Here is a 24530-nt window from a genome sequence, read left to right on the forward strand (position 1 = left end):
GCCAAGAAAACCCCAAATGGGGTCATGGAGAGTCAGACATGGCTGAAAAACAACTGAAAATAAATTACAAAACTGTGTTTCACTAACTTGAGTTTGAGAAGGATTGAAGCACTGGCTTTGATCCGTTGCTTATGAGATAAAATGCTTAGGAATCATTGACTGGTAAGCTAGTTCAGAGCTTGAAGATCTAAATACGATCAAAGATACCGTTTGTCCAAAACAAAACTGGTCCCAGCTGTAGGACAAAACATCTAGGTGAGTGAGAGAGCAGTTACTAGGCAGACTATAGTACTGAATGAGAATTTAAGAACAGGACTGAACAAGAAAAAATTCCATGAAATTTTTAGGATATTGTGGCAGACAAAGCCCTTTTATTGACAAGGAATAGAACTATGGAAAAGGTTTATTCAGAAAGCACATAAGTGTGTTCCTCATAAAATAAGTAATATTCTAATATAACCTAGTAATGACATAAAGGGGTACGTTAGGGCCACATTCCCCCCATATACGGGGAAGCCTCAGAGTGTTATCTGAGTAGAGATTGGTTTTATACCACTTTATTCTCTTTTAGAGGCTGCAGTCTAACTGTTTAAGGTTTTTCTTCTTGTCCTTGTAACAGTATCCTTATATGAAGTTGACCCACTACATTTCTATCACCATTTCATATTATTTTGTTTGTACCCCTTAAAACAAGTAAGAAAAAAAGCCATTAAAATGACATTGCAAACCTCTCCATTGCCTTTCAGAGAAATATGCCAGCCTATTCTTGAGTGTGTCTCTGTACCCCCAAACCTATTTTTCTTGCAAACAAAAAACTAAATTCATATTGCATTAAAGATACATTTCAGACAGCTGTTTTCAAATTGATCCTCTTGAACCACTAGTTGTCACTACCTATTTTGATGCTCAATTGAAAATGGACAAACGCTTCTGTGCTAATCTTGAAAAAAATTAACAATTAATTAGCGCTTTTACTGGCAAAATGAAAACGTTGACCTGGTTGTCCCTTCTAGCACTAAATCTGTGATGCTATGATTAAAAAAAACACAATAACAGTTCTTGAGGCTTACAGTGCTGACTTAAAATGATGCTGTGATACTGCCACACACACTGGAGGCATTAAGGGTTGTGGGACTGGTCAGTGCCCAAATTTAGGCCTGGTATGTTACTGCCTATTCCATTTAAATACATTTTTAGAAGCTACTTGTGGTGTAACTCCTTATGTACTTAATGTGTATCTTACTCTTGTTTTTTCTTGTTTGATGTTTGGAATTGGGGTGAAGATCTAACCTTGAGTTCTTTGCCCTTGACTGAATGTGATAACCTGGTTGTGATTCTACCTGTCCCCCTCCCCTCTTTACTTAATTTCATCTTATTGTTTTGCATTGTGTTTCTAAATTACTGGCTTTGGCTTGGTTTTCCCTGAATGTTTTTGCAGTCTGGTTTGAGTATCTGGCTTTGGGCATCCCTCCTGAACTTCGACTCCATCTGCACTTATTGTTGTGGTTCTTGGAAAGCACAGCTGTTTTTTTTTAACTCAGGAAGGTGACACTGTTGTTAATATTTTATATGTGTATATGTCTTTCTCTGTCTTCTCTGAAAGACTGGAAGAAGGCCGTGAAAGCAGTCCTGTGGGTTTTCAGCAGATGGACTCCGAGTTGTGGATGAAAAAACTAAGGTTAGATTGGTCTGGACTTAATTGTAATCATTTGTGTGTTGTGTGTTTCCCTAGTGATCAGGTCTAATTTCATTAAGCTATTGTAGTCACTGTACATCCTTCCGTTTTGTCCAAAGTGCAGCCCTCTGAGGGACGTTTAGCATGCATGACGCCAATTTATTACTCATTACCCCCTTAAAGAGGAATTTTCTCAGTAGTACACTTCTGGCTTGTTTCACATGACAGAGCATGTTTGCTCCGTTCAACATTAGCATTTAATGTTAAAATCTGGATCTTTTTTGTTCCTATATATAACAAAGCTGTTATCTATCAGAGGTTTTGCTTGAATTATGACTAATCGTGTCTGAACCTGCTTGTCTTTCCTTCCTGAACAATATGTTTTGACAAAGTGATATTAAAATTGATTAACCTGCTTTTTCACCAGAAGCCCCTATTCAGACTAATCTCGTGAACCTGGAAGTTGGTTCATTTGATAAACATTTATTTAGTTCTATAAATTATGTAAGTACTCTGGGCAGCAGTCACTGTGTAAGAGAAAGTGATCCACAGGACTGGTCTTAAACCTTGACATTATGTGGCTGTAGGTATGGAGGATAGAATTGTTATAAAGATACAAAAATCTTGAATAAAAATCTTCCAAGAAAATGGCCAAAGGCCAGGAATTTCGTAGCTTAAACATGACCTCTGCAATTAATTAAACCTAAAATTACCTTTTCTCTGGAAGAAAGGGAAGAAAGCTGAAGAGCATTTGTATCACATGGCCTAACTTGCCTAATTTGGTTGATTATTTAAAATTTTTATGACCAAAATTGTAGTAATTTGTCACTTTTGAGGAGAGTAGCCTTAGAAATCTATGGTTGCTAGCATCAGCAGTCATTTTGTTGGTTTTAGTAATAATGTGGGTATTTTTCTTTCCTTCATCCTGGAGGAACACTGCCTCTCTTGGAGTGGTAGAATACATTGTTTTACAGTTGGGGATGTGATGCTGCTCCCTGGTGGCCCTATACAACATTACCAGTGGTTTTGCTCAGACAATAAATGCAGTTATATTGGTATTGGTGTCAATGTCTATACCAATAGAAAGAACTATTTTCACAAGCTGTCCCGAGACCATCTCACTCAAATAATGAATGGACATAGCTCTTGACTTCATGTTTGCTTTTAAGGTATTTCTCCTTGAAGTACATTTTTTTAGGAAGCCATTTGATGATGTGTTCCTTATAGAATTCATTGAATGTTTTAGTCTGTGGAATATTTGTTAAAACAATCATGGAAATTAAAAATTCAAGTTGCTAAGAAAGAGAAAAGGGAAGAATCAAGATCCAAAGTACAGTGCACATCAGGAAGACAGACAGTTGAAGGAAACTTTGGGATCATGTGGTGCTCTGGAAAGAACGTTGAAAATTTGCAGTTCAACACTGGGTCTGAATCCCATATCTACCTCTTTGTGCCTGTGTCACCTTGGGTAAGACCATGAACCTTTATAAGGGGGCTGGACCTTGAAGGTCCTGTCTGCCTCTAAATTTGTGTTCTAAGACTTGCCACCAAACCTGAGAATCCAGGGCGAGAAGATGAATCCAATAAATGTACAGAATGAGATCCTAAAATCAAGAAAACTAAAGCAATAAAGGAGATAAGAAAGGCAACCGACCAATCCGCAAGCATTAAAATGTGGCATAGTAGATAGAGAACTGGCCTTGAAGCCTGGAACACATGGGTTCAAGTCCTGCCTCAAACTGTGACCTTGTATAAGTGCCTTAACTTCTCAGTTCTCTAGGTAAAACTATAAATTGAGAAGGTGCCAACCTGCATTGCTAGAGGGAGTTTCCTTATCCAGGAATTCTCAGACCCCAGGTCAGTACTTGGCTTCTTCTATGCGCCAGGTACTAGGGCTCAGAGCTAGGGTTACAAAAAGAAAAATGAAATGATTCTTGCCTGCAAGTTACTTGCAAATCTGTTGGGGAAGAAAATATGTTCACAAATGAATGTATATAAAATAAATACAAAGTAAATTGGAGAGCACTAGCAGAAACTGGAAGGATTAGGGAGGGCTTCATGTGGAAAGGTAGCTTTTTCAGCAGTTTGAAGGAAACAATGGATTCTAAGAAGCGGTGTAGTGAGTGCATTCCAGGCATGGGAGACTGGCTGGTACAAGGGTACAGGGATAGAGATGAACTGTTGTGTTTGAGGGACAGCAAAACTTGGCTCTTGTTATGTTTGTAGACAGCAGTGGAGGAACTAGTCTATAGGGAGAGACTGAACATGGGGATGGGGTGGAAGTAGGGATGATTATGGGCTCAATCTGCTTAGAGAAGATGAGAGGAAATGGCATCAAAGGAACATGTGGAAAGATTGCCCTTGGCAAAAAGAAGCATCACTTCTTAATCAGAGACTGTAATAAAAGGAGGAGAGAATGGAGGATGAAAAGGCATTTCAAAATGTAGACCAAAAAAAAAAAAGGAGGTTAATAATAAATAATGTCTTATTTTATCAGTGAAGTATGAGGAGGTATGGTCTTCACTTGAGAGCAGGGGGTAAGGGAAGCATATGGAAATCTTGAAGAGATGAGAAAGTTTGAACAATCTTTGTGGATTGTGGGATAAAGAATCAGGGAAGAGTAAAAGAATTGTCTCAATAATGATTCTTTTTTTGAACTCTGTAATGGAAAACGTAGTGAATTTTTTTTAAGTTCTCTGGCAGGAAGGAAAAGTCCTGGAATACTACCTCCTTCTTTCTCCCCCAAAATCCAAACAACTGTGGCCATATAATAATAATGAATAATGGTCCCCACATAGAACAAGGGAGTGCCAAAATGGAGGGAAGATTGCCCTGAAAGACAAAGTGCTTATCAAACCTGGCTTTATTTAATCAGTTTGCTTAGACTGTTTACAAAAGGTATTACAGAACTATTTACTAACTACTGTTTCTGAGAAATATGAAGCAAACAGAAGACTGGAAAAGGGCAAGTATAATATTCTTCTTGAAAAGGAAAAAAAGGACTTGTCAGCTCAGTAGTGGTACTTGGAGAAATACTACCCCCAAAAATCATCAAATAAGTCATACACTAAAGAGCACAAGCTCTAAGGTATATGGTAAGCAAGCCTGCCAAGCCAAGAATGAAATTCATTTTTTTCTTTGAAATCTAGGAAGGAAGGGGGAAATGTTATATAAATTGACTTTTGTTAACATTTTTTATTTTTTATCAAACAACTTTTATCATAAAATTAGAATGATAGTAGTTTAAACCATTTCACCAAACTCTAGTCTTCTACAAGACATCTCTAGGGTCCCTTGAGTGTGATGTCAAAGCAGACATTCTTTTGGTTTATGTCTCTCATACTACCTTTCTTTCCATCCCAGCACCTCAAGTATTAAAATTCCAGATTATGGAAAACATACAAGAGAGTTTCACAAGCTCAGCATTTTAAAACCACTATTTAAGGTTATACTGTCAGATACCTAACTAGAATGTCACTCTCAAAATGAAGTTGTTAGTAGCTTAACATGAATTTCTGAACCCATGGAAATCATCACTAACAAAAACTGGAGAAAGAGAAATTCAATTTACAGTCATAACAAAATGTTTCAAATAATTGGGCAATAACCTACCAAGACAAGTATAAGTCTGACATAAAGATAACTCTAAGACAACTTTAAGAGAAATAAAGGAAAAATGAAGTAATTGGAGATATGTTGAATGACAGAAATCAATTACATTCTAGATTACAGAAAAATTGGAAATCTTTTATAAGTAAGATCAAGAAGCCATCCATTTTGCATGGTATATATAGCTGAATTTCCTGATCCTTCCTGGTTTTTTTTTTTAATCTTCCTTCTTGAAGCAGTGAGCTGACTCAGATGATCTCTTAAAATCTCTTATAGTTCTATAATCTCTTTATTTTAATATGTGTTCAATATATATGATGTTCTAAAAATGCAGTTTTAAACTTAGTATTAATAATAATAACTTTAATAACTTAAAACTTCATTAAAATTTGTGGGACAACTTGTATTTGTACACACATGTATATGGATATAAATGTATACAAAATACAGATTGGGGTACCCACCTTTGTTGGGTCATGGACAACTTTGGTAATGTGGTAAAGTGTATGGGACAGTCATCTCAGAATAATCTTTTTAAATGCACAAAATAAAATACATAAGATTACAAAAGAACTAAATTAAATTGAATTGAAGATGTACTTTTTACCTCATCTAAACTCTTGGAACCTCTGAAATCTATCCATGGACCCAGATTAAGAACCCCTGGTCTAGATAACAAAGCTGTGACCCATAAATGTTTACATTTTGTTTTTATATCATTGTTATTTTAAAGTAATTAGTTTTATTTATATAGGTACTAAATATAAGCTATATAGACACATATGCACAAATTGGATAATGTTAATCTGATGCTTACAAAATTTTATAATTTCTCCCTGTGATGTCTTGTCCTACCTTTCATATACCCCAGAAAATGAACGTCTCCTTTCCTTTGGCCGGGTAGGTAGTAGGAAGCCGGATTTCTGAGCACATTTGCTTTACTCCATATTAGAGTAAGACACAAATATTTTAGACCTTTGAATTTGAGTATTCAAAAATGAATAAAGCCTTTCTTTCCTTGTGTTTCAATTTTCTAGGACCTCATAGTTGACCAGACAATAGAGAAAGTTTCTTTCTGTGCCCCAGACAGGAACTTTGACAGGGCTTTCTCTTACATTTGTCGGGATGGCACTACACGACGCTGGATTTGCCATTGCTCATGGCTGTTAAGGACACGGTAAGTTTGTGGCAGCCTGATTTTTTATAATTGCATCCAGAAACTGGGCTTTTCTCCAAATTTGATTAGTCATGAATTTCCCTCCCAAAAACACAGGTAAGAAACTAGATGTTACAGCAGCTACCAACAATAACAGTGTCCAAGCATAACTTTCTTCCCATTTGCTCATCAAGTTACCTTCAAATAACACAGCAACACATTGAGTAAAGTGAAAAGTAGACATTCAGTATTAGTCTGCGGTCACCAGGGATTAGTTGCTCATGGTTGTGTACATCTCTTTTTCATACGTGCCTTCTTTTTTTTATATACATATATATATGTATATAATGTATATATATACATATGTATATGTATATATATTTATATATACATACATGTATATATGTATACATATACTATATATATATACATACATATATATATATAATTTTTTTTAAGAATTAAATATTATTTTATTTTCGAATCCAAATTCTCTCCCTTCTCTTCTTCTCCCTCCCTACCCTAAGGCAAGAGAAATAAAACCAATTACAAATATTTTTAGACATAAAAAACAAATTTCTGCATTAACCATGCCCTAATGCCCCCAAAAACAAGCAAGAAAAGGAAAGAAATAGAACAAAATACGCTTAGATCTGTACTTAATCAGGTGTCTTTCTGTAGGTGGATAACATGTTTCCTCCTGAGTCTTTTTTGGAATTGTGGTTGGTCATTGTGTTGATCCAAGTCTTTCAAAGTTGGTTAGCTTAACAGTATTGCTATCCTTATATAAATTGTTCTTTTGGCTTTGCTCACTTCACTTTGCATCCGTTCATACAAGTCTTCACAGGTTTTTCTGTAACCATCCCCTTCATCATTTCTTACAATAATGTGTATATCTTTAAATTTGAAGTACATCATTATTAGAATTTCAGTTTTCTTAAACTTGAATAAAAGTTGGTAAACCTATCTAGGAGCTACTTTGATGAAATTAATAGCAGTTGTAAACACTGTATATAAACTGGCAAAAAAGCCCTCAAAGGGACCAAAGGATTGAGGTGGTATTTATTTTGTAATAATTAGTGAACCTTTTCTAAAGTGCTGTTCTGATACCTCATCATAGCATAGAAGTGATGTGACCCTAGGCTCCTGAAGACTAGGGTAATGGAAGCTTATGAGCTGGAAAGGCTTTAAGTATAAGCCTAGCTGTGTGTAGAAAGGCTCCCCATCAGAAAGTTGGCTCCAAGATGACAAACTATTTTGGCCAAACCAGCTGATGAAGACTATTAAGAAACAAAAGTTTGCATCAGTGCATCCATTTGCATTTATAATCAAATCACAGATCTCTTGAGGTACCGAAGTACCAAATAAGTAGAGAGGCCTAAAGCATCCAGGGAAATTCTGGTGCAATAAGCCTGAAGGAGATTTTCATTTCTGTTTTTGTGACCAAGCATTGATTTAGAAATGCAAATTTGTGAATGGCTAAAACTATTATTAAAGGAAGGCAGTTCCTCTTGCAAAATTATCATTTTTTAAGGAACTTCTTCCTGGTTTGAGTTCTGTCATTTAGCCGAAGTTAAAGTCAAAGTTCAGATTTTTAAAAATCTAAATAGTAAAGAAATAGTCTGACAATTTGTAAAGTCCAACTGGAAAGTAATGTAGCTACCAGAGCCCAGCCTGGGAGGGAAAATGCTTCTGCTTCTCTGGAACTACATAACTCACGCCATTGGGCCAACCCCAAGGATAATGTGGGAATGGAGGGACAACATGCTCCTTCCTCATCTTAGACTCCACAAAAAGCTCAGCACTCATTCGTTAGACTTTCAAAAGCTTAAAAAGCTTCAGGGATAGGATTATCCCACTTTAATTTTAGAATAGTTTTGTCTCGGTGTCTTTCAAAGTTTCTTTGATTTCCCTAGGAGGCTTTTCTGATTTTAAAACTTTGGAACTCCCACAGTACTCGTTGGTATAAATAATAATTCAGCTGTATTCACATGTGATGCAGTTCCCAGAATCCCTCAATGTTTTGACCTTTTGCTCTTTATCATTAGCTGGGTGACTGGGGCAATTCACTTGACTGTCAAATGTCCCAGGCAACTCTCTGAGTCTATATAAGCTACAAACAAGTTGCTCATCTGCATGGTTGGTAGTGTTTCCAGAATGGGAGCTCCCCTACACTAATGAAATACTGGATTCTGGCCCCAAAAAGAAAACCCACCAGCCAAACAAACAAAACAAATTCCATGGTGTATCTCCTTAGCAGATTAATCATTTTGTTCAAGGGATAGATGAAAATTAATCAGATTCAGTCAGTATCATTCTTTAGCTAAGGAGCTGTAGGACAGTTAATAAGCACTGCAACTCTTCTTAGGGATAATGGGAAGTTTAGAGCAATAATCGTATTGTAATATCTAATACTATGAAATCCATTAAAACTTCTATCATTGCTTGACCTTTTGTGTATTTAGAGGGGAAGCTGCCACATCTATGATAATAGGCTCTAGGAAGGGACCCTCTGCCCCACAAACATCTTCCTCATTATTGCTGGTACCTGAAATGGTCCTATCTCTTCTACATATTAGCCAAATAATCCTGAATAGGTCATGTGGCCTTTGGGAGCCTTCTTTTCCTCTTTTACAAAATGCAGGGTGTGCTAGATGATTTTAAGGCCACTTCCTACTGTAACAGGTCTTTGTTTCTGTGAAAATCACTTAACAGGAGACAGAGCGCGACATTCCTGGAATACAGCAACTGGAATTCATAAAGTTGTATGGTTATAATTACAAAAATATACTTATTTTATATTACTACTAAGTACATAAAAATCTGTCTTAGTACTTATTACTGGGAGCTCTAATGCTCCCGGGACCTTGCTCCATCCCCCTATAACCTCTTGAGGTAAGGAGGATGTTGGAAGTCCAGGCCCTACCTAGTCCAGAGAAGTTGCAGCAGACAAACACTAAATAGAACTTTGACCATCCATTTCACCTGCCCCACCCTCAGGCAGACCAGAAGGCACGTGAGTAATCAAAAGCCCAGCATCCCTGGCTTTGACCTTGATACTCACCCTATGGAGACTGTTAATAATGCAGTCATAAATGTAATGAAGGAGCCCAGCTCTCTCACATACACTCCAACAAATATCTAAAAAGCATCACAGATGAAATAACAGTAAAGAAAAACAAAGAGAAGGAGCAGTGGAACTCCTCTATCCAGTGCATAAGTGCACAAAAAAGGAGGTTGGAAGAGGGGACGCATGAGGAGAGTGAACTCAAGCTCCACTACAGGAAATGGTTTATGAGTCATCAGAATCCCTAACAGTCCTGACCAAACACATGGGTATTCTTGTTTCAAGAAAAATGCCCAGATCTGTTAGAATCAGAAGGTCAAGTTACAAAAAGAAAAATTCAGCAATCACCTCCTAAAAGAAATCCCTAACCAAAAACACCCAGGAATTTCATATCCAAAATCTAGAGCTTCCAAGTCAAAGAAAAAAAAAGTACTACAAGCAGCCAGAAAGATTGCAGGTACCAAGAAACCACAGTCAGGATCACATAAAACTTTATGATAATTACATTTGAGAAAAAAAATCTTGGAATACAGAATTCCAAAAAGCAGATGAAAACCGCTTTACAAATGAGAAACTTACTCTGAAATATTGAGCACAAGTCTACAGCAGAAATATGGAGCTTTAATAGACTAGAGGACTTTCAAGCATTCCCAGTGAAAAGACTAGAATTATTTACAATCTTTCAACTTGTAAGCATGGGTCAAGAGAAACCTTGAAAAAAGTAGTATGTGTGAGCCTCAGCTTCCATGAATCAACAGGGATGTCTACTGTCAACACTAGTCTTTCATATAGTTTTAGAAATGTTTACTGTAACAATTAGATAAGAAAAAGTTGAAGAAATAAACATAGGCAAAGAGAAAACAAATATCACTTTTGTAGATAGACGTGATATTTTAGTGAACCCTAAAAATTCAATTAAACTTAATTACCTTTAGTAAAGTGGCAGAATATAAAATACATCTACAAAAAAATCATCGGTCTTTTTATTATTGCCACAAAATTTAGCAGGCAGAGATTCTGTCAAAAGAACCAATGGAAATATAAGATGTCTGAGTGTAAACTTACCAAAACATGTAGGAATTTTATGAATAACATCACAAAAAAGTCTTTATAAAACTCAAGTAAATTATTGGAGAAAATATTGGTCGTATATGGTTATGCCTTGCCAAGATAATACAAGTTACAGTCCTAGCCAAACTAAGTTGTATTATCAAATTCCTTAGAAAAAGCATCTACATTGCCTGCCTCCACTTCCTTTCCTGTTTCTCATTCCTCAATCCTATGCAGTCTGGCTTCTGACCTAGTCATTCAATTGAAACCATTTTCTCCAAAGTTACCAGTGGTCTCTTAATTATAAAACCTGATTGTCTTTTTCTCTGTTCTCATTCTTCTTGACTTCTGTTGCGTTTGAAACTCACCTTTTTTTTTCTGTATACTCTGTCCTCTCTGGTTTTGTAACACTGATTTCTCTTGGTTCTCCTACCTATTTGACCACTCCTCAGATTATACTTATTGATATAAGGGAAGGCTTTTATATGGCGTGGGTTACGGTTATGAGAGGAAGTGGAGGATAGTGACACTCCTCCAAAAAAAGGATAGAAAGAAAGAAGCATCAATTGAAATATTTTCAAAAAATACAGAAAAGAGCAGAAGGAATTTCAGAAAGGGACACAATCAGAATTATTTTGGCTCTTCTGTGAGAAAACAAGCTCTGTGTAGTAGAGATTCACAGTGTTGCATACAAACCTTTTTCCCTTCTTTGTGTAAGAAAATGTTTACATTAATTGGTGAGTTCATAATAACAAAGAATATTTTAAAAATACTTTTTTTTTAGTTACTCAATATAAGTGACCAGTTATCAGATAATTTCCCAAAAGCAGGTTTTAATGTGGGAAAACAAGATAGATTGGACAGTATGTGAGATCACTAAGCTCTCATTATATAGTTTTGACTCAGTGAAGAGACTTGACCATGACATACAATCAAGTGTTTTTTATATGTGCTAATGGAGGGAGCAAGAGCATTGATCCTTAAACTTGATAATTGTGCGTTGTGTGTGTGTGTGTGTATGACTTTGGAATTGATTTTTGAAGTTGGCCTTGACTAGGTTTCTCATGAATGAGAGAATGCATGGTATAATAGAAAAGGATATATTAGGAATTTAGGAAATAAAGTTGTAATCTCAACTCTGTTTACTGACTAGCTGAGTAACTTGAGGCAAGTAATGTAAGCTTTCTGGCCTCAATTTTCTTATCAGTAGAAGGAAGAAGACTGAGACTAGTTCCAGAGTTCTTTGGCCCTCTAATATTTTTCATACTGTAGGTGTTTTGTTTTGCCTCTAGGATCAGCTTTACTTTCAATTATTGTAATATATAACTTTTTTCTGAAGTCATTAAATTTCTGGTATCAATATGTATTGGGTTCCTGCAATTTGTATTGTATTTTCTGCCACTTACAGTAGTTTCTTAAAAGTTTCTTAGTAAATATCCCCATTGTTGCACCTATCCATTTGAAGAATCCCGTCTGGGAAAGAAAAAAAAGAATCCCGTCTGGGGACTTGAGTGTGCCTTTAATGAGCTTCCACAAAACCAACATTAAAAAGTGAAAAGCAATATTCTAACCCTTTAAAAAAGCTGTGGTTTCCAATAAATGGTTAAGTCACAATGATCCCTTTATGCAAAGCTCACAATTTGTTTTATTACAGATCTTCACTTTAAAGTAAGTAAGCAATTACTAAAGCGTAATAAACAAGTCCGAGGTGGCGTATCATTTTGGAGAGAGAGAAGGCTTAGTGTCAAGAGCAAGTTGTACATAATACACCTGCAGTTTCATGTGCAATCACCTTTCTGATTATATTATGCTATGGAAATGTTTTTTATTCCATAAATTATAAATAACAGCAGCTTGACACTGGATTCAGGGTCCCACTCTGACACCTAATGGCTGTGTGGTCATTTAATATCTCAGCGTTCTATGCAAACTCTCTTAAGTTGCAGGCAAGGTTCAGGCCACATTGGTAGGAAATTTCTTCACTGGGATTCTCCTTGCCAATCAATATTTTTTTTCAAAAATTTAAGTCATTACCCTCTGTTTGCTGTATTTTTTTTCCATAGGGCCCAGAAAAGTGTAAGAGAAGCAGCTTTAGTATATAAATAGAATTTCTGTGGGCATGTGTGTTTGAACCCTTTTTCAAAGAAAATATATAGAGATTACAAAACATTAAGGTACCAAATTAATTTTCCGCACTAACAACTGTGAACTGAATTCTTACCCCCCAAAAAATCCTTGTTTAGGCTGGATCTGAAGTCTTCAGACATAATGAGAGACATAAGGATAGACTCCCTCTTATATAAAGAAGTTTATTTGTGACTCTTTTAAAAAGGTTAATTGGAGCCTCCAAGCCACTCCCTTACTACCTTTTGGTAAGCTTTGGCTTGCTTTTAACCCTGTTACAAAAATAACAGTGCCACTGTACTCTTCACTTTTTACAGGGAGACAGATTGAGCCATGCAGTTGGTTGTGCTTTTGCAGCCTGCCTAGAAAGGAAACAAAAACGGAGAAGGAGTGTGGTGTGACAGCCACTTTTGATGCCAGCCGGACCACATTACCAGAGAAGGCTCCTTCCGAGTCACCACAGCCACTGAGCAAGCAGAAAGAGAGGAGGTCATGAGGCAGATCCAGGACACAAAGAAAGGTACAGCAGCCAGGATGAGGGAACTGGAGTCAGTGCATTACTCACAAGCGCATGAACTTGGGGAAGTCCAAGACAAGATGCTGAGAGGTCGGTGGTTCTGTATTTGACAGACGGATGTTAATACTCTTCTCTGTGTCCTCTGGGCTTCTTAACTAGCCATTTTAATTTGTTATCTCAGTAGTAGTGGCATTAGCCAGAAAAGACACAGTGGCCATCCGTTGTATTGAAGATGATACTTATGATGACACTGACTATTAGCTCTGGGTAGAAGAGGCAATGCAGTATACTCACAGATAGTCTTAGGAAGATATGAGTTCAAGTCCAGTTCTAACCCAGACCATCTTGAGTGATTGGCAAGTGCTCTGGGCATCTCTTTAAAACTATAAGTAACATGCAAGTTATCCTAGTTCAGTGGACACTGAAGCCTGGAGTAATGGGACCCAGATTCAGGTCCCAGCTCTGCGACTTTCTGTGTGACCTTAGGTAAGCCTCTCGTATAAAATGAGGGACCTGGATCACCTCTGCAGTGCATTGGAGCTCCAGGTCTGTGAACTACTGATCTAGATCAGTGGAGGGAATTTCCATCCTGAGAACTCCCCAGCCCAGAGAAATCACAGTATTTGTAGAATGCTTTAATTCAGGAAGCTGAATGATGAAGCAGCACAGACCTAGCCCCTTTACTGCAGCTTCAAAAATTGTGATTTAATCATTTGTCTGTCAAACATGGCATAATATCTGTTAGTCCACGCACATTGGAACAGAAACTGTTGAGTGATAAATACAATAGCTGTTCATGGTGGAACAACTTGACATTTAGGCTTAATACTCTGTTTGAAACTTCACTTTAGCAGAAGTAAGGCTCCATTTATTCATCTCAACTATACGGATGCAGTTTTGTGGTGCTAGAATCAGTGAAATCTAATTGAAACTGAATTCACTTGGAACTTTCTGACTCTTACCCCAGTGGCTTTAAAATACTTTCATTGCCAGAGTAGAATCGTTTTGGAAACCTATATGTGTGGGAACCTATGTGTAACTGCTTCTCTTCATGTCGGGCTCACAGGCAAGTTATAGTTGCTTATAAATCATAAACAAGATCTAATTTCCCTTCTGACTTTTAAAGTCCTGTGATCTTGAGATCCATTTTTAGCTTTGTGACATGAGAGTAGGATTTCTTTTTTGTAAGATAAGCCACACTTCTCCTACACTTTAACATGAGGATGAAGCTGTCTTTGAAGGATTTTTATTCCTTAGTTAGTTGGGCTCTGATTTTGAAGAAGGCATAATCTCCCTTTTGTTTTCCCAAGCTGAAACAGATGTGAAGACTACAGTGGCTTCATCAGCAATGCCCAGTAACACTGCCCCATCCCCATCTTCTCCTACCTCCCCAACTGCTGACTCCACTGCCTCCCTGGAGATGAATAATCCCCATGCCATCCCTCGACGTCACGCACCGATTGAGCAGCTTGCCAGACAAGGTTCATTCCGAGGCTTTCCTGCCCTTAGTCAGAAGATGTCGCCTTTTAAACGCCAGCTGTCCCTGCGCATCAATGAGTTGCCTTCCACTATGCAAAGGAAGACTGACTTCCCCATCAAAAATGCAGGTAAGGTAGAATCCACCCAGCTTGGCACTACCACTAATAGGAGTCATGTCTTTGGCTTGCCAAACGTTTTCTGATTCTCTGCATTAATGGGCCCTGCCCACCCTGTCAGAGAGGTTGTTGGTGTTGTCCATTGCAGTTTTCCAATGAAAAAGTGAGTCCAGAGAAGGGCATTTTGATCCTTCCCTATGGAGCAGTCTGGGGAGGTTCTGTCAGCCTCCTGCTAAAGATAAAGGAGCTCTGGTTTCCTTTTTTATGTTCCTGTTTGGCAGTCAGTTCGGGCAGATTAAAAGGATTTTGAAAATAATGCAATTTAAATAGCCATAGAAAGTCAGGTGGACTCAAAAAAACAGATTTTTTTTTGTCCTTTTGATATTTATCGAAAGTGATAAAAGGAAGGACTTCTGTTTCAATCTAAAAACTGCTCATCATCCATAAAGGCATATAACCTCACATATACAGCTTCTGTTCCTGAACATCTATCCATACCTCTCTGTCTCTGGACTTTCACTCAGTTCCTGTAGCAGTATGGCCTTCATTGGGTCTTGAATTATCAGATCTAGGTATCCTTCAAGAACCTGAGGGACTCCCTTGTCTCTCAGCCACCGTTGGGCTTTTGTTCTGTTGTGATGTAGGGAAGCTTTCTTGTTCAAGATAGTCCTCTTAGGGAATGCAATATAAAATTATACTGCTGCTCTTCTCTAGTGAAACCAACCCATCTCTTGGGAGCTCCTGGATATTCAAGATGTCTCATTTATGATATCTAGTGGTGAGAGGAAGGAGTAGAGATGGTTTGCCTTCACAGATGAGGAGACCGAAGTTCAGGGTAGTTCACTGATTTTAACAAAATCACAAGGGTTGATTATAGGGCCCAGATTAAGGAAGTCTCTGGGCTCCTGCTCCCAGGCTCAGTTTACTAAACCTTGCTGTCTGTGAGCCCAGATTGCCCTGACCTTACTTATGGTAGCCTTATTAAATTGCTCCTGAACTGAGCTCATATCACAGACCATTGTTTAGCTAGGGAGACCTATCAAGACACAAGGAACTTCTAGATTCATCTATCCAGATTGCCACTGGCCAAGGAAAAACACATCTTTACGGAAAACGAGAGAACGGGCATAGCATCTGGAGAGTTCATTAGGACCAGATGAAATGTTGAACTCAGGTACCTCACTGGAGCTTTACCCTTTCCTGACAGGCTAGATGTGGTCAGAGGTATTTTTGAAATGGTGCTTCTTGAGCACACTGTTAACAATCTTTTGAGGATGATTGGTACAACTTTCTTCCTCAAACGAGGAGGTAATGTAAGGTGCCACCCTTGCATATGGTGTATTTCAGTGTTATTCACCTTTCCAGTCTTGAATAATTCTCTGATTTCTAGTGCCAGAGGTAGAAGGGGAAGCAGAGAGCATCAGCTCCTTGTGCTCACAGATCACTAATGCCTTCAGCGCACCCGAGGACCCCTTCTCATCTGCCCCAATGACCAAACCAGTGACGGTGGTGGCACCACAGTCCCCTGCCTTTCAAGGTTGGTGTTGTCTTAGTTTGCTCAGCATTCTTTCACTGTTCTTTCTAACTGCGCCTTGGTGCTTCGTGGCTTGTCTCATTCCCTTTCTACAGTCGAAGTTTCCCGTTTTGCATGTATGTCCTCTGTCTGTCATCAGATCACCTAAATGACCCACATATTCCTTGCCTAAAGTTTCATCTGCCTTATTGAGGGCTACTTTCTTCAGTGCACAGTGGCTTTATATCTCATTTACATCCAGTAGATTTCTAATAAGTAATCAGATCAGAGTTGTTTCTGATTACATACTTTGAGTGGGTTCTAACCTGGACACTAACCCACTGGGAGAAACACACTGTCTGCCCACTTTCATTAAGAGGAAGATGCCTCTAATTTTCCACTTATATTTATTTTGTTTTTGTGACCAGTGAGCTGCAGGTCTGCTTTAGCAATTAAAAAAAACACACTAACTTAAATCTTAACTCTGGTTCCTAGAGATACCAAATGTAACACTTGGTTTGAATCACTGGACAGAGCAAAGAAATGAGCCTTTACAAAATCTTATGCTATAACTTTTAAACTGGCAGTAGAACTTGAGCTACTGTCGTTCCTGCCTCTCCACATCCTTTGAGAAATAGCCTGGAAAGAATTAACTTAGAAATCTACCTGTGTATTAGACCATAGCCCATCCTGTTGAAACAGTTCACAATATAACCATTACCCCTTTTCATCTAGGTAATGTCCTTTAAAATACAGACAAGTTCCCTTAAAGGTATAATTGCTTTAATTGAAACAAATGAGGCTGTGGTTGTAATCATGTGGGCACGTGGAAAAAGTCAAATGAGGGCTCCCCAATTTTTTTACACTGACTAGAAGATATATGGGAGCTTAAAAGTAGAGAAATCTTGGAATCCTTACATGAAAGGAAAGGAGTGCAGGTTGGGAGAGGTTTTTATTTACTAAGGAAGACAGAGAAAGAGTATGAAGCTGTGTACATGAAAACTTCCAAAGGGAAAGAAAGGGCCATAGAGTCTTAAATTGGAATGGACTTAATCCTGTGGAAAATGGTGGTCCATGAGTAAATGAAAGGGCCTACTAAATATATATACCATATATATATATTTGTTATATTCACAATATAACAAATATATATATATGTACATATATATACACACACAGATTACATAATTTAGAGCCTAAACAGAAGGAAAAACAGGAACTACTTTCTGGAAAGGGGTATCAGAGAAACAATTTCTCTAATCTGTTCTTTTCCAAAAAACTATAATTAGAACAAGAACATTTGGATGGTCCCAAGACTGATTTTGCTAAGCTTGATAGAAGAGTAGTATTTCATCTGATTATCTGTTAGTGAAGCCTTTGCCAACATTACTAACAAAAAAAAGCTTTTCAATCTTGTGTCCACTTGTTATGCAAATATTGCATGTTGGCCTAATTGAACCAGCCCTCAGTAGCCTGCACACTTTGCATGAATTAACTCCATTGATGTTGTCTGCTCCCATTTTAGCTAATGGCACTGACCCTGCCTTCCATGTGTTTGCTGCTAAGCCAACCCAAACTGCTCTAGCACCCACAGCATTGCCTGTTCGTGAAACCAACCCTTGGGCCCATGCCCCTCCTGCTGCTAACAAGGAAGTTGCAGCTACACATTCTGGTAAGGCAGACAGAGAGGATCCTGGGATCAGTCGTGAGATCCTGGACCAAGACCCAGCCATGTACCTAGATGGGAAAGGGGAAAGGATCCTTTAAAAAAAAGGCATTTTCTCTTCTTGGAAATAATCAGATCTGAAGATGCTGTGATACGAAAGAAGAAAACAAGAGATTTGAAATTCTTGTGAGAGCATTGGTCTGATGGGCCAAAACTCCTGACCAAGGAGCCTGAAAGAAAATTTGTCACCAGAATGAGACCAAAAACAAACCCCTAATAATGTGTGAAAACATGTTCACAGGCATCAGGACACATTTTTTCCTTTATTCATTGAGAAATCTAGAGCAGATTATATAAATCTTAAAGAAGCTACCTTGGTTCTTTAGATTATTTTTCAAACATGTTTTTCTACTGAGGATGAGCTATGGTCACTGGGGATTTTTGTCAGGCTCTGAACAGCTGATTTGGTACTTTGAGACTTCTCAAAGAAGTTCCAGGAGCCCCTGAGCCAACAACACATTTTGATGTGTTCTCTTTCATCCCTCCATAAAATCTTCGCATCCAGTGACACAAAATGTCCACCTAAGAGGATTTTTTTCTACGATATTAACCAAAAAAATAACCATGGTTATTTAAGTATAACCAATTATCATTCCTCATTGTTTGTTTTGTTACAGGCACGGAGTGGGGTCCGTCATCTGGAGCAGCCTCACCAGGGATCTTCCAAGCCGGTCATCGGCGCACACCTTCCGAAGCTGACCGATGGTTGGAAGAGGTTTCCAAGACAGTGAGGGCCCAGCAGCCCCAGGCTCCAGCTGCCCCCCTGCAGCCGATTCTCCAGCCACCTCCACCTCCAGCTCTTTCCCAGCCAGCACCATCTTTCCAAGGAAATGCTTTTACCACCTCTCCACCTGTGCCAGTGGGTGTGGTTCCACCAATGCAACCAGCATTTGTCCCTGCCCAACCCTACCCTATAGCCAATGGGATGCCCTATCCATCCTCAAATGTGCCTGTGGTTGGCATCACCCCCTCACAAATGGTGGCTAATGTGTTTGGCACTGCAGGCCATCCCCAGGCAACTCACCCCCATCAATCACCCAGCTTGGTCAAACAGCAGACATTCCCTCAGTATGAGATGAGCAGTACAATCACCAGCCCTTTCTTTAAGCCCTCTGCCCAGCACCTCAACGGTTCTGCTGCTTTCAATGGGGTAGATAATAGCAAGTTGGCCTCTGGGGACAAGCAATTGGAGGCTTCTGCTACGACTGACCCAGTGGATCCTTTTGAAGCTCAGTGGGCTGCGTTAGAAAGCAAGTCCAAACAGCGCACTAATCCGTCACCAACTAATCCTTTCTCCAGTGACTTACAGAAGACATTTGAGATTGAACTTTAAGTGGTCCTTGTGGCTCATGCATATGGTCTGTCTTTTAGGTGAAGGAAGTGGGTTAAAGGAGCAAAGGGGACTTAATTTTTCTGATCAGCACACTTTTTGGTAATCCCAAAGGCCCTATGGAACAAGTCAGGGCACACAGTGCAGGAAGGAATGATTTTTAAGAAAATTAGTTTTAAAAATCCCTACAGATGCCCTGCCCTGCAGTTAGGGTAAAGGAATCATGGAAATGTGCCCCTCCCATGCCTCTCTTCCTCTACATCCCACCTATCCTGGAGAAACAGAGTGGCTGAAGAGAAGGAGCAGAAAGGTGTGCCAGAAGCCTATTTGCAGGATGGAGAGTGTGATGGAAAGTAAATGAGATCTACCTTTTTTTTTTTCCCAGTACATCTGCCTGCCTCCCATTTGACCACCTCGTGGGCAAAGGAAAGTAATCTGCTCCCAACCTGAGGAGAGGAGGAGGAGCAGCAGCAGGATGTGCTGCCTGCCAGGATTAGGGAGTAGGGGGAGGAAGCATCACTAGCCCAGCAAAGCTGTCTTTTTGGGGGGGAAAGGTGAGCTTCCACCTTAAGTAACAATGAATATTATATAAATATATATAAATATATTACAAAAGCCAAAATTTTTATTTTTATGCATTTAGAATATTTTAAATAGTTCAATATTCAAAAGTTGTAAGAGTTGTAAGTAATCTTGCCAAGGGAAAAGAAGGTTTAGCTGTATGAAATTGTATATAAGATTGATTTATCATTGATTCCTATCAAAAGTAACCAGAGAAGGGAGATTAGAGAGTGTGGCGAGGGGATTCCTAACTTGTTTTGTAGTATACGTTGTAAGTAGCACATTGCAACAACAATCATGAATCATGACCAATAAAATTCCTAGATGGTAGCATTAAATAAAGACAACGAAAGAGCAGTCTTGGCCTGGCTTTCAAACTACTGGAAAATCTATTGGATCTAAATTATATACAAATACATGCGCACACACACACACATATATGTATATATATACACACATGTATGTATACACATATACATGTATAAATATATACACAAATATAGTCTGTATTTTCTTTTATGTATTGATGCTCTTTCCTTGTGTTGATCCTTTTCCTGCTTTTGAAACAGTCCTGTGACAGTTACAGAATCATCTATGCGAGGAAGTGACTGGGGCCATGTTTTACCAGGTGGGCCCATGACCTAGGCCTCAGTTGTTGGTTTTCTTCTTCTCCATCTTTGGTGAAGTTTTGGGGAAGGGAGAGATCCTACTTCCTTTAGCTTTTCATGTTTTTTTGGTTTGGTTTTCCCTCATCTGTTTGGATTAATGAAAAGCCCATCACCAGCTACACCTGTTGGACCTCTGGTAACAACATGAAATCCCATCTCGTTTAATTTTACTTTTAAATGTTGGCCTTACAATAAAATGTAAGTTATATATATATATATATATACATACATATATATATATTTGTACTGATGACAATTTATAATCTGATTTAACAGAAATAAATGTTGGGTGGTAAGAAGCTGTTGCCGAGTGGACTGTTCTTTCCCCATTTCTTCTCTAGCAACATCTATTCATTCATATTGTTTTCTTTTCTAATTATGTCCTGGGCCTTAACAGCCCAGAAACCCTCATGTTGCTGTGGCAGAAAATCTTTTTTCACTGGGTACCATTTAGTGTTCATATATCCAGCACCTCGTTTTGATACATGGGCTGGTCCTCAATCTGTCTCTCAATGGGATTTTCCATTCAGAAATTAACTCTTTCACACATAAATAGGGACAGGACTATAGCTGCTTGTTCACTCTGCCCCTGGTGGTCCCTGGTCAGAGTTTATAATCACCGTTGTCCTTGGTGTCGGGCCTGAGTACAGGAATTATATGTTGAAACGACTTTTAAGAAATTTGGTGCAGACCTGGAAAAGTCAGAACTTACCCTTATCCCTTGTCCTGCCATTTCAGTGGCAATGGAGATGTGCAGAACATAATCGACTTTCCTTATGCTGTATTGCTAGTGTTGGTCTAATAGACAACCGCATAAGTGTAAGAAAATGGACTTTATTTTCCTGTTTCTGTAGAATTTGTGACAAGTAAAAAGAAACCTTAATAATATAGTCCCTAATAGTTAAAATTTTTAAAGTAAGAAAATCTTCCCCACACACTATGTATTCTCCCTGGAGTGACAGAAGGAAGTTAGAATGAGAAACAGTCAACTATGATACAATTGGTTCCATTTCTAACCAGTGCCCAGCTGTGATAATGGAGAAGGACACTGTCCCAGATGAGAGCCATCTTTTTCAAAGCCACACCATGTCCAGGGCTTGTGTTTCCATTTGGAAACAAGATTCCAGGTGTTCTGCCAATCCTACTGGGAATTAGCCATATGGATAAGCTGGGGTGGTTGTGTTCATCCTTCTGTTAGCACACCTGGTGCTCTTACTGTTAATTGTGGTTGTTCAGTGTTCAGAACACAGTTAGGGTATGGGACAGCTTTGGGTTTATTGGAGCAGTTTAACTTGGATCTCTGTGAGATGACCGTGAACAGAAAAGGCAAGTACAGAATGAATCTCCCCTCGGGATCAAGGCTACAAGGACCATGTTCCAGATGAGAGAAACGGATTCAACCCCTATCTCTCCAGAGAAGGTTTTGAGATGAATTTGTACGATACCAGAAGCTATCTAGGCATTAGAGCTATGGAAACAATTCAGATCAGTATCAGACTTGGCCGCAAAGAAAGGTCAGACTCAGGCTAGCTAATGGTTCAGATGCAGCAGTCATGGATCCTTGTATGAGACGTGTGTTCACTCAGATGGACCATGCCCCAATGCCCATTCAGCCAACATTAGTAATGCAAGTCATTTGAGAATAGCAGAAACTTTCTTCCAAAAAAATAAAAAAAATACCATGTACTAGGCCTGTCCCCTAGAGCTTTCCGTGGTCGAAATAGCAGGCTTCCATTTTCATCTAAGCAGTCTCATTACAAAATGACTTATGACTGTGTCTGAAGAGCAAACGAAGGCACAGGTTATTAGGGCAGGAGCTTGTCCCAACTGCTGCTGCTACAGTAGCTTTTTACAATTGATGGGTTTTTGAAAAGGACAGTCTGCTATAGAGCAAACAGTTGTGTTTACCTTCTGTCCACTCCACTCTGGTTGGCATGTCTTCCCTCTCTGCAGCCAGCGTTTGGGAGTTGGGGCAGGAGACAGCTTTTATCCCTGTTGCCAAACAGGACGGGCATTGGGCTGGTAGCGGGAACAGCTGGCACAACAGAAGCTAGAGTAGTATTCGTTGCCACAAAGCTGGGCTTGCAGGATCAAGTCACAATTGGCGAGCTCTGGCTGGTCGATGCAGTCCCTGCCAGGGTCCCTGGGCTGCTCTGCAGCTTCTAGGACAAAACAACCTAGGTTATAGTGATCTCTAAAGAAAGGTTATTCTATAATCTGCCATTTTAATTCCTTGTAAGCCCAGTGGCCTAATGTTGATTCATTCCTTAACATACACATTCCAGAGAGGGTCATTATGTGACTCCACTCCAAGTCCCAGCTAATCCTCTCATATCAAAGAACACTGATTCCAGTGGGACTGTATACATGGGCATATACAGCTCAGCAGTCTTAATACAGGGGGACCTTTCCTGAGTTGCTTCCAGAAAGCTAGATGTTTTACAGCTGGCCAGCTCTCTCAAAAAGCACGTGAGATGGTGAGGGGGAGAGATGACCTAACAAAAATAAAACCATAACTTTCTTGGCTTTTCAGGATAGTAGGTAGGCCAGGGTAGGAACCAGACCCTGTAGCATTTTTAAGTAGACAAAATTTGGTCTGCTGTCTTTCTGAGTTCTCTCCCTCTTTCAGAGTACAGTGCTGCCTGATAATAATCCACCACTGGAAAACCTACCACCTGCTCTTAGGACTGTCCTTTCCCCAAGCCAATGCCTTGAATGCCTAGCTTTTAGATATACACCAATGGATTGTGATGCATATGTGTTTCAAATTAACTTTGTTGTAAATTATTTAATTTCAACTCAAAATTGTGTCTTTAAGCTTCCAAATATTTTTCTCAAGTGGCATGGATATATACTCACAACTCAAATATCTGTATATACATACATATCAAAAGTATATGTGTGCTACATATCTATACATATAGATTTAGATACAAAGAAGGAACAATGGAAGGAGAGAAAGAATTGGATTAGGAAATAAGCCTTATCTTACCCTGCTTCCCTTCACATGCACTGTGCTCCAGCCAAACAAGATGGCTTTTCCCTCCCTCCCCACTTTTGCATGCCTAGTATGGGCATTCTTAAGTAGCCATAGGACCCTAAAGATAGGGGATTACAGGATCTCTAAGGTCCCTTACAATTCTTTGCATTCTTTGTTAATCTCTGAACTTCTCTGTTTTATTTAGTGATCCCTCCTTAGAAAAAATTTATCACTCGTATTAGTGTGTGACCAAAAAAAAAAAGGCCCAACAACTATCAAAACTAACTCTGAGGAGTCTTTGTGGGATCACTATGGCACCCAATTCCCCATTTCTCTTGAGAACCTTTCCCACTTGAGTCTGTGTTGTATGAGGAAGAATGCCCGCTGTCTTGTGACTGCTCAATGAATATCCACTAGAAATAACAAAACCACCATTCTTCACTTCTATGTCTGGACCGGTCACTTAATTTTAGCTCTAAGAACTACAACTATCTGAGCTCTAAGATTTCTCCTTGCAGAAAGTAGGGACTGCTAATTGGCCCTATCTAGTTAGCCCTACTTGAGTGCTAGATTAGTTCTAGGGAGTCTTGGGAATGGGAGTATTCTCAGATCTAGCCAGTGACCTATTTGTGCTTTTTTTTTAAAATTTTGAGTTCTAAATTCTATGCCTCCCTGAGACAATAAGCAATCTCATATAGGTTATACATGTGCAACCATGAAAAACATTTCCATATTAGTCATTTTGTGCAAGAAAACTTGGAAAGGAAAGGAGGAAGAAAAAACAAGGAAAGAAAAATAAAAAATTTGTATGTCTGTATTCAGACATCAGTTCATTCTTGGAAGGCAGATAGCATTTTTCACCCTGAATCCTTTAAGATTGTCTTGGATCATTGTGCTGCGAAAACAGCTAAGTCATTCGTAGTTCTTCAACATACAATATTGCTGTTACTGTATACAAT

The 24530-nt window shown here is 38.9% G+C and overlaps 2 protein-coding genes across 2 annotated transcripts in view; one reads left to right on the forward strand and one right to left on the reverse strand.

Annotated features, from left to right (window-relative positions):
- Nucleotides 1–20837, forward strand: part of NUMB (NUMB endocytic adaptor protein) — a 105611-nt gene extending 84774 nt beyond the window's left edge. Inside the window, 11 exon segments of the mRNA XM_036735009.1 lie at nucleotides 1604–1638; nucleotides 1640–1678; nucleotides 6322–6439; nucleotides 6442–6461; nucleotides 12999–13059; nucleotides 13062–13109; nucleotides 13112–13201; nucleotides 14509–14805; nucleotides 16184–16330; nucleotides 17832–17978; nucleotides 18650–20837. Coding sequence (XP_036590904.1) covers nucleotides 1604–1638; nucleotides 1640–1678; nucleotides 6322–6439; nucleotides 6442–6461; nucleotides 12999–13059; nucleotides 13062–13109; nucleotides 13112–13201; nucleotides 14509–14805; nucleotides 16184–16330; nucleotides 17832–17978; nucleotides 18650–19365 — 1718 coding nt within the window. The 3' untranslated portion in view covers nucleotides 19366–20837.
- A 650-nt stretch (nucleotides 20838–21487) lies between these two features.
- PAPLN (papilin, proteoglycan like sulfated glycoprotein) overlaps nucleotides 21488–24530 on the reverse strand; it is a 90781-nt gene continuing 87738 nt past the window's right edge. Inside the window, 1 exon segment of the mRNA XM_036735610.1 lies at nucleotides 21488–22753. Coding sequence (XP_036591505.1) covers nucleotides 22578–22753 — 176 coding nt within the window. The 3' untranslated portion in view covers nucleotides 21488–22577.

The sequence above is a fragment of the Trichosurus vulpecula genome, chromosome 8 (genome assembly GCF_011100635.1).
Source record: "Trichosurus vulpecula isolate mTriVul1 chromosome 8, mTriVul1.pri, whole genome shotgun sequence".
In the NCBI taxonomy this organism is placed as follows: Eukaryota; Metazoa; Chordata; class Mammalia; order Diprotodontia; family Phalangeridae; genus Trichosurus; species Trichosurus vulpecula.